General features: G+C 39.0%; 1 protein-coding gene across 1 annotated transcript; it reads left to right on the top strand.

Annotated features, from left to right (window-relative positions):
- Nucleotides 1-3,728: 3,728 nt before the first annotated feature.
- LOC114514021 (keratin, type I cytoskeletal 18-like) lies at nt 3,729-6,259 on the top strand. The gene is given in 4 exon segments (XM_036016347.1): nt 3,729-3,813; nt 3,816-3,926; nt 3,929-4,528; nt 5,654-6,259. Coding segments are annotated over 4 exon segments (1,323 nt in total). The 5' UTR covers nt 3,729-3,743; the 3' UTR covers nt 6,196-6,259.
- Nucleotides 6,260-10,687: the final 4,428 nt, after the last annotated feature.

The raw sequence follows: 10,687 nt of genomic DNA, 5'->3' as shown, positions 1-10,687 counted from the left end.
TTTAAAACTCATATAAGAAATTAGGAAAATATTTGTTTTTATTTCTCTGCCAGGATCTTAGTAAGTACTATGAAAATCACATGCTAAAAATGCTTAGAGAATTTTTTCCAAATGGGAAACAATAAAAATGTAGGCACAGTCTTAGTGTCTTTGTATCATTGCTTTCCTGGTATAGTAAACATTACTCTTAACACCAGACTTGTGACTTCCATCACATTATTCAGTTTTTAAAAAATTTTTCATTTGTGAATATAGTTTTATAAAACATACAGTTATAAATGGTATATTAATTTATTCATTTAATTAATAATATTAAAATTATGTGAAATAATTACAAAATTTAACAAAAATATAATTATAACTACATTTACCTGGTTGTTTTCATCATTATTCCAATGTAGGGGTTGATATGATATTTTTTCAATTTTAATTTGATTTTTCAATTACAGTTTACATTCAATATTTTTTGTATTGGTTTCAGGTGTATAGCATAGTTGTTAGACAACTGATAAAGTAGGAGAAGCTATATTCAAGCCTGAGCTTTGATGTTTGTAAAATAAGGCTATGAATTCCTTCTACTTTGTATAGATTATATATGTGAGAATAAAGCATTAAGATGTTTTGCAAGTATGTAAAACTTTGAAAATTCTAAGTTATATTAATCTCTTTTTTTGAGAGTTCTCCCAACTAAGTTTTTAAAAATTACTTTATTGTTGTTCAATTACAGTTGTCTGCATTTTCTCCCCATCTCCTCCCCTACCCCAGCCTAACTCACCTCTCTCCCTTGCTTCCACCCTCCCCCTTGGTTTTGTCCATGTGTCCTTTATAGTGACACATAATCAACAAAAGAAAAAAGCACACAGAATATTAATCTCTTAAATTTGAAGTAAATCTCTTAAATAAAGATAAAAGAGAAAAGTACTGGGGAATGTTTTTCTTTCATTCTTTTTTATTGTTGTTCAAGTACAGTCGTCTCCATTTTCCCACCACTGCTTTCAAGGAACATGTATAAAAGACCCATGGACAAAGCCAAAGGGGAGTAACATTGAGGGTGTGGAATGCTTTATTGCATTCTTCTGCAGGAATTTCCTCTGTAGCAATCTGGTTAACTGATGTGTTTCCTGATGCCATTTAGAGGGTGGTCTGATTACCTCCAAATTGGAAATGAAAACATATAGGATACAGAAAAGCATTTTGATTATAAAGCACATTTACTATACATCTTGATGCATGATTCTGTTACTTGTTGACCCTGTTAGCTTTTCTAATGTGCCTTTCTCTTTGCTCCACTGGGTTTCTGTTTTGTCATGAAATCTCTCTGCTATGTTTCTATGTGCTGCGTACATAGAGTAGTAAAAGTAAGTCTATGGGAATTTAATAATGCAGATTTTTAACCTAATTTTTAGTTTCAAATGAATGTGGTAGTAAACCAACATAATGTGTGTGGGGGGAGGTTTATAATTAACAACATGTAATGTTACTTTACCAAAGCACAGATGAAAATTTATGAACTTGTGGGTGGACTGGAGATTGTTTTAAATTATTTAAAAAGCTAAATTATAGATTTTTTTGTGGTTTTAGAACTGTAGCTTTATTACTTTAAAAAGAAATCAAACAAATTCCAGTAAAGATGAAGTAAGAGATCTTGGATTTACCAATCCCATTCCCTTTCCCCACCATACACACCCACTCACAACTTAAATAATATGAAATCAGACAGAAAGAGAAACAAACAAGGAAAGCTCATGGCTGCATTAGCTAAAAGTTTGGAGGGAGTTCTAGGACTGCACAAGAAGAAAACAAACCCAAGTAGAGCCTAAATTCCTTCTGAGCTCAGGACAGAAATAAAGGCTCAGTGGCCAGGACAGCTGCAATGAGCAGGGCAGGAAACCATAAAGGAGGAGGCTGTAGGGCTAGTTGTAGAAGGGTCACCATGAGGCTCCAGCTGAGCACTGATTTGTGTATGCATGAGAGGAAGTGATTCAAGACCAAAGAAAGAACAACTAGGAAAGATAATGTAGTAAAATCCCCAGCATCCACACAAGGCTGGGAGTAGTTTGTTGTTCTACTTGGGTGGTAAAGCCACCGGAAGGAACATGCCTTACCGGTGTGGCTAAATTCCTTGTAGATAAAGGTCTTTCAGGTTCTGACTTAACAAAGTTTAAAAGTTTTAAAATAATCTACCTGATATCAAGTAATATATTATAGTCCATTAAAATAATCCAACATTATTTAAAAGAATACAACAAAATACAGCAGCCAACTATGTAATATTCACAATATCTGTTATCCAATTGAAAACTACCAAGCATACAAGGAAAAAAAAAAGCATGTGACTGATAACAAGGAGAAGGACATAAAAGCCTATCCTGCATTATTTTTTTTCTAAAAACTTCTAGAGCTCTGACTGGTATGGCTCAGTGGACTGAGTGCCAGCCTGTGAACCAAAGGGTTGGCAGTTCAATTCCCAGTCTAGGGCACATGTCCTAGGGTCAGGTCCCCAGTAAAGGGCACACTAGAGGCAACCACACGTTGATGTTTCTCTCCCTCTCTTTCTCCCTCCCTTCCCCTCTCTAAAACCAAATAAATAAAATCTTTTAAAAAATTCTAGAAAAGGTAAAACTATCATTTCAGAAAATGACCAGTGGTTGCCAGGGTCTAGGAATTGGGAGGCAGTGGGGGGATAGGGATGGGGATTACCTGTGAATGGGCACCAGAGAATCTCAGAAAGGTTCTATATCTTGAATGTAGTTGTGGTTACAGGACTATATAGTATAGCAAAACTTATGAAAATGCACTCAGAATTGTAGTTTTATTTCATATTAAGTTATACTTTAGTAAAGTTGATTTAAAAACATTGATAAAGAACATTAAATGTGAACTCCAAAACAATATTTCAATAGAAAGGTAATAATCACATATAGACAAAATAACTTATTTTATGTGTTTACTTAATGCTTATGAAATGCTTGATAATCTTTATCTATTTTTAATCCTAGCCGATAAATATGGTAAATTTTAGTATTAGCACTGACATCGCAAATTCAAAAGTTGTTCAAGTTAAAAAGACACACTGATTGTGTTAAAGTTCACTGAGAGTGACTCAGCCAATTTTTTAATTGGTAAAAACAATTTCAAATATCACTTCTAATGATTGTTTACCCTACTTTTGAATAACATGAAACTCTTTTTTCAGTTCACTTATATTTCACTTTTTACAGCTTTTCTTCATTGTGTATTGTTTGAAATAGCATAAAAAACCTACAAATTTTGATCTACTATAAACACATTTAATTAATTCTATTCTTTCACATTAAAATCATGACTCACTATTGGTGCTTCATTTAGTCTAGTCAGTTGTGTTATTAACATACTCAGCTGAGAGTTGGAGAGTAAAGAAAGGAGAGTTTTTAGAAAAATGGACACAATCAGAGTTACCAGGAATTTGTCCAACCAAAATAAAATTGTCACCAACTGAAGCAATGAGAAATTGAGGAATAACAATATAGGTGAGCAACAGGTGGTAGGTAACTCTTACTTTTCTTCTACTACATGGATGTACTTTAGAAATATAAGGCTTTGCTAACCAGAGTAAATTGCTCTGTTTATCCTACTTCCTATAAACTTGCAGCCCCTGCTTCTGACATGCAGCAAAGACATTCTTTGTGGCACATTCAAGATTTTTTCTGGACTGCAGCTTCAACCTGAGTCTCGGCGACTTCTCACCTTCCTCCCTGAACAACATGAGCTTCAGCACACGCTCCAGCTTCTCCATGAACTACCGGTCCCTGGGCTCCGTGCAGTCACCCAGCTACCGGGTCGGCCGACCAGCAGCGTGGCCAGCATTGATGCAGGCGCCGGGGGCTCGGGGTCCCGGATCTCCGTGTCCCGCTCCACCAGCTTGCGGGGCACCTGGGGATCCGGGGGCCGGCCGGGGGTCTGGTGGGCATAGGGGGCATCCAGAGCGAGAAGGAGACTATGCAATGCCTGAATGACTGTCTGGCCTCCTACCTGGAGATGGTGAGAAGCCTGGAGGCTGATAATCGGAGACTGGACATCAAAATCCGGGAACACTTAGAGAAGAAGGGACCCCAGGTCAGAGACTGGAGGCATTATTTCAAGACCATCAAGGACCTGAGGGCTCAGATCTTTGCAAACTCTGTGGACAATGCCTGCATCGTTCTACAGATTGACAATGCCCTTCTTGCTGCTGAAGACTTCAGAGTCAAGTATGAGACGGAGCTGGCCATGCGCCAGTCTGTGGAGAATGACATCAATGGGCTCCGAAAGGTCATTGATGACACCAATATCACTCGGCTGCAGCTGGAGACAGAGATAGAGACTCTCAAGGAGGAACTGATCTTCATGAAGAAGAACCATGAGGAGGAAGTGAATGGTCTACAACACCAGATTGCCAATTCTGGGTTGACCGTGGAGTTGGATGCCCCCAAATCTCAGGACCTCGGCAAAATTGTTACAGAACAAACAGGGGAGGCCTGGGACGATATACTGTTATTGAAAGAAGCCCGCGGGTTCATTATGTCTACTGCCCGAGGAAAGACGTCTCTCAATGCCAGAGATTCGTGAAAAGGAAAGGAAATGTTTATTTAATGCTATACAGACTTAAAGTAGTGACCTGATGTCTTTATCAAAAATCCTAAAGTCCCTTTTAAAACACCCACAAATAGATACAATCCTTCCTTCCTTCCCCCTTTGTCCAGTCCAGAGTACCGTATCTCAGGAAAGGAAATAGAAGTCCATGGCTCAGGCAGTCCTCTGGTTATTTCCAGTTAGTACTCCATCTCCACTGGGAGACCTCCCTGGGTTCCCAGCACTCTCAGCTGAGTCGCCAGGAGCTCTGCTAAAACCAGGTGGTGGTTCCCCTTTCTAAAGCTGCGGGGGCCCCACTCTGGCAAAGGCATGTGGTCCTCTCTCCCAGGGCCACAGGAGTCTCCACTCAGCCAAAACTGCATGCTTCTCCCCCTGCACAATGGCTGCAAGGGGGGGGCCGGCGGTCACCACTCTGCCAAAGCCGAGTGGCGGTTCTCTGCTAAAGCCGCATGGTGATTCTCTCTTGCAGGGCTGTGGGAGCCTCCACTCTGTCAAGGTTGCATGGTTCTCTCTCCCTCAATCACTGCTGTATCTGGGTTTAAATCCCTGCGCCAGTCTTCCTCTGCAGCCCCATTTCCGACTCCAACACTCAGCTTCACATGCCAGAACTCATATCCTTCCAGCTTTACTGGACTGCCATCATGAGTCTGGGTAGGTGTGGCCCCATGTCATGGAGCCAATCTTCTCCAAGCTCCCACACAGGCACTGTAACTTAGGGGACCTGCCCCCCAGTCGCATCTGGGTAGGGTAGTTACTTCCATTCCCCTGGCTCAGAGCAAGGCCACAGCTATTTAACATATCTAAGCGACAAGCCAAAGGCTATAGATATGTTAAATGACCACACCAGAGGTTAGCTACAAGGCTGTTGCTATGGGAAACAGCTCTCAAAGGCCCTGCTCCATTTGCCCCTTCCCCCAACCCACACCTGGGGAGGGGGGGTGAAGACATCCTAAAATCTTCTAGACACCTTGAGTTCTGGACCCCATTTTAAATGCCCATTTGGGGTCCACCCTCTTGGCTGCACCCTGTAACAAAAACATAGCAGAAATCCGGGCCCAGTACGATGAGCTGGCTCGGAAGAACTGAGAGGAGCTGGACAAGTACTGGTCCCATCAGACTGAAGAGAGCACCACAGTGGTCACTTCACAGACCGCTGAGAAAGGCGCTGCTGAGCAGACACTCACAGAGCTGAGACGTGTGGTCCAGTCGATGGAGATCGACCTGGACTCAATGAGGAATCTGGAGGTCAGTTTGGAGAACAGCCTGAGGGAGGTGGGGATGCGCTATGCCATGCAGATGGAACAACTCAATGGGATCCTGCTGCACCTGGAGTCAGAGCTGGCCCAGACCCGGGCAGAAGGGCAGCGCCAGGCCCAGGAGTATGAGGCCCTGCTGAACATCAAGGTCAAGCTGGAGGCTGAAATTGCCACCTACCGCAGCCTACTGGAAGAAGGGGAGGACTTTAATCTTGTCCATGCCCTGGATAAGAGCCTCTCACAAACCATCCAAAAGACCACGACCCACAGGATTGTGGATGTCAAAGTGGTGTCTGAGGTCAATGACACCAAAGTTCTGAGGCATTGAAGGCAGAAGAAGTGGGGCACCCCTTGGCAGGGCAGGAGGCCAATAAAAAGTTCATTGAAAGATTAAAAAAAAAGATTTTTTTCTCTCTGTTCTCCACTCAAAGTTTCTCTAACGTTTCCTTTTATTGGGACCTGCATTCTCTGTATTTGTTTGCTGACCATAATTTCAAGTAATAGAAATAGGCATATGATTGTCATTCATAAATTCATGGGGATTTTAAAAATATTCTAGTGATTGTTTTTATAGGTGTGGTATTCATGATATTCATAATACACCTACTCTCAAGAATACAAGGTATGGGTTGGTAGGGAAAAAAATTGGGGGCCATGCTAGAAGTCTGTGCACCATTGGGTTTGGAACATACTTGGCTTACAGTTTCAAATATTGCTTCTGACTTACAAGGTCTGTTCAGAAGGTATCCAGCCATGTAATATGAAAAAATAGAGACATCCATTGAAGAAGATACAAAATACAAGAAACATTGTACATAGAATAATAATCCCTCAGTCTCCTTCAATGTTGGGACCTTACACAGTTCTCCCAATCACCATCAGCTGCCCCACCATATTTTCCTGAATTTCACCACCAGTTTGAAATCTCATCCCTTTAAAAGCTGATTTTAGTTTTAAGGAAAGCCAGAAGTGTCAGGGTGCCAAATCTGGGCTGTAGGGGGTGCTGAGTCACCTGGGTGATATGATGTTTTGCTTAAAAAAACTCTGCATAAGATGTGATGCATGAGTGGGCACATTGTTGTGGTAAAGCTGCCAATCTTCAGTTGCCCACATCTGCAGTTCTTCTGAATCATCCAAATGGTTTCTGCATAGGAATGTTCAAGCTTAATGCAAAATTTTATGATTTGTTGCTCTACTTTTTCAGTCATTTTGAATGCATTTTCCCTACATATAGGTACCACATCTGGTGTTTAGTTTTGTATTGCAGGCTTTATGATTTGGGGTTGAAAACTGGACATTGTAGAGTGAGTAGATCATATATTGTAGCAACTCTGTATTCTGTTGTGTTCTGGTGATTGTTTTAGTTTTCACAGGCTTTGACTCAGATTTAAACTTTGTTTCCTTCAAAGGAAACAAAGCTTGCAGCTGTCATACCTCAGATCTGTTTTTATGGCTCTCAGCTGCTGTTTTTGTAGCCCAGCCCTTTGGGGGATCTTCATTAGGCCTGTGTTTATTTCATGGTCAGCAATGGGTGTGAGTAAACTTATGTTTGGGGGCTTACTCTCTCTGTGGTTTTCCTGCTAACTTCTAGCTATTCTGCAATCCTACTTTTGCCCTTTGACTTATCAGGCCTGTAAGGATTCAGATGTCTGCTTTCTGGACTATGTACAGTGTTAGGTGCATTCAGTTAAAAAGCAGCAAACTCACAATTATTACCAAACTATGTCTTTCAAGGGTAGATTCCTCTATAATAGGAGTCTGCTTTTCTGGTGTCTTCCCTTGTGTACCACTGATTTTTGATAGTTATGGATTTAGGCAGATTTTATACTCAGATATAGGATGTTACCTCTTTGGCAGCTCTGTTGCTGTTAGAACTCCCCCTACCAAATATTCAGCTGCTTTTCTGGTCCTGAACACTGATATCCAACCTGACCAATTAAGGCTGATTTTAAACTGCCATTTCTTCTCTCAGTCACCACAGAGGTTGCTGAGCACTCTAGGACAAGTCAGCTACAAATGAACAATTCTTATATATTAATATATCATCTATATTTATCACTATTAGCTGCATGATCACTTCGCCATGCTACTATCATTGGCAGTCTCTCTGTTTTAACCATGAATTCTTGTCAATCACCTTTTTTTTTACCTTATATTTTATTGAATTTATTGGGGTTATATTGGTTAATAAAATTACATGTTTTAGGTGCATAGATATATTGTATTGTGTGTTCACCATCCCAAGTCAAGTCTCTTTCCATTGCCATTTATCTCCCCTTTACTCTCTTCTACCTCTCCCCAGTACCCTTCAAGGATTGAAATAAGTCAGTTACAGGAAGGCAAGTATATATGATTTCATTTACATGTGGAATATAATGAACAAAATAAAGTAAAGTGGAGACACACTCATAGATGGAGAACAGACTGACAGTTGTCAGAGGAGAGGGGGTTGCCCCCATAGGTAAGAAAGGATTAAACAAAGAAAAAAAGACTGTTGGCAATCACTTTTTAGTTGACATTTCTTCCTCTTAGCTTACCCTGCTTAAAAACCGATGACTTAAAGAATTAATGAAAAGAGAAAAGTGACTCAGATCATCAGATTTTTTTTTCTCTGTCCTTCTATGTCTCTGGACACCTGAACTACCATTTTTTTATCCCACGTCCCACACAGCTGCTGAAATATCTTCTTAGCTCTCCTTCCTTTTAGCATCTACCTTATTCTGAGATCTTTGCCTCTCTGGCCATAAAACTAATGAATTTTCAAATGCTCCAAGGGAAAAAGTAGCACAATGTGTCAGGCTTACTCACTGAATCTCCTTTGTCCCTTCCATAATGACCCCTTGGTGTTTACACTTTTTCTCAGTGGGAGGATGGTTTTGTCAAAAGTGAAATTCCAATCACACTGTTGTGAACTATCTTCTTGGATGCAATATTTGTTTCTTCTGTCTATTTATATTTTCTAAGTCAGGAAGGCATAGAAATTTTGTCTCTTTTTCTGTTCATGCCATTTCAGGTGTATAGTGGTATGAGATTGTCAAATGTACACACCCAGGTAAGTATGACCACACCAAATGTGTAGAAAACTTCCATCTTCCAAAACTTCCCAAAATGTTCCTTGATGCCTATTTGCTTTCAGTTTTACCCAAACCTGCCCTGAGAACTAATGATATGGTCAATATCAATAAAGAGAATTTTTGCAGGAAATTCCTATAAATCAATTCATACAATATTTGATCATTTGTGTCTTTCATTTAGGTTCATCCATATTGGGTTATATATCATTGGTTCCTTCATGCTTTTTTAGTGCTATTTTGTGAGAAGCTACAGGGCTCACAAATATTGTATTAAATTCATCTTTAAATATTTAACATATTATGGTAACACTTTATTCTTCAATGCTACTATTAAAAAGCTAGTATATTGACTTACTTTTTACCCTCCTCTATCCTCCTTGCTAATCCACTTATTTAGTTCTAGTAGTTTCTTTCTTAATTCCTCCCTACCTCTTCATGGTTTCCCTGAATAAAGAGAATATCCTGCTAATATAGTCGGTTATGTGGATTAATTTTGAAATGTTAAAAAATATGCAATCATATAGTATATAAGCGACTTCTAAGTCACATACCATCTTTTTTAGTAATTGCTGGAGATTTTGCTTATTTAAATCCTCAACTCTTAGTAAGCACATCTGTAAAAGTATTTATTGCTTTGTTTATTTAAAAAATACAATCATCCCTTGCTATATCATAGTTCACTTATTGTGGCTTCACTGCATCATGGGTTTTTTTAAAAAATATATATCTAATTCTGTATTGTGGAGTTTTCGCTATATCGCGGGATTTTGTATACTTCACTGGTGAGTACCCACATAGAATTTTATATGTTGTTAAAATTATGTAGGTTTAAGAGTATAGAAAGAGTTTAAGAGCATATGAAGTGTTTATAAGAGTGTGGGAGAGGTTAATAAGAGAGTGGGAAAGGTTTATAGGAGTGTGGGAAGGGTTTATAAAGCCTTAAAATATATTTAAATAATAAAATAAATATAACACTGCTACTTTGAGGATTTTCACCAATTGCGGGGGTCTCTGGAATGTAACTCCCATAATAAGTGAGGGATCACTGTATACCTTAAGTATGTGCATTTTCTCACATTATTAATAGTTCTAAGTAAATAACTAGTTACAATTAGTTACAATCACAAGCAAATCTAATCTTTGATGTTTAGAAGGAAGTAATGATGTGTTACACGTCTAGTTATTTATCTTAGGTGTTTGCTTCATGAGATAATGTCTAATCTGTTTTATATTCTCATGGCTTTGACAGGAAAAGCCTTTAACATTAAGCAATCTTTTATTGAAAATGCAGAATCAAAAGAAATTCAAATTATTGAATTACTGCAGAATCAAAAGAAATTATCAACTATAATAATAATAATCTCCCCTTTATTCCCTTCTGCCCTATACCCCCGTCCCATCATCATTCCCCCACATTAGTTCATGTCCATGAGTCATATGTATATATATAATTCTTAACCTCCCTCTGTCAATTTTCTACCTACTATTTATGCTTCTTATTCCCTGTACCATTTCCTCTATCCCCGCCTCCCTCCCCCACTGATAACCCTTCATGCAATCTCTATTTCTGTGCATCTGTTCCTGTTCTAGTTGTTTGCTTAGTTTGTTATTATTATTTTTTGTTTTATTTTTGTTATTCTTGTTATTTTGGTTGTTGATAGTTGTTTGTTGTCATTTTACTGTTTGTATTTTCGATCTTCTATTTCTTAGATAAGTCCCTTTAATATTTCACATAATAAGGGCTTT

Source organism: Phyllostomus discolor, chromosome 2 (genome assembly GCF_004126475.2).
Source record: "Phyllostomus discolor isolate MPI-MPIP mPhyDis1 chromosome 2, mPhyDis1.pri.v3, whole genome shotgun sequence".
Classification (NCBI taxonomy): Eukaryota; Metazoa; Chordata; class Mammalia; order Chiroptera; family Phyllostomidae; genus Phyllostomus; species Phyllostomus discolor.
Note: the sequence above shows the minus strand (reverse complement) of the source record. Positions and strands in the feature narration are given on the sequence as shown.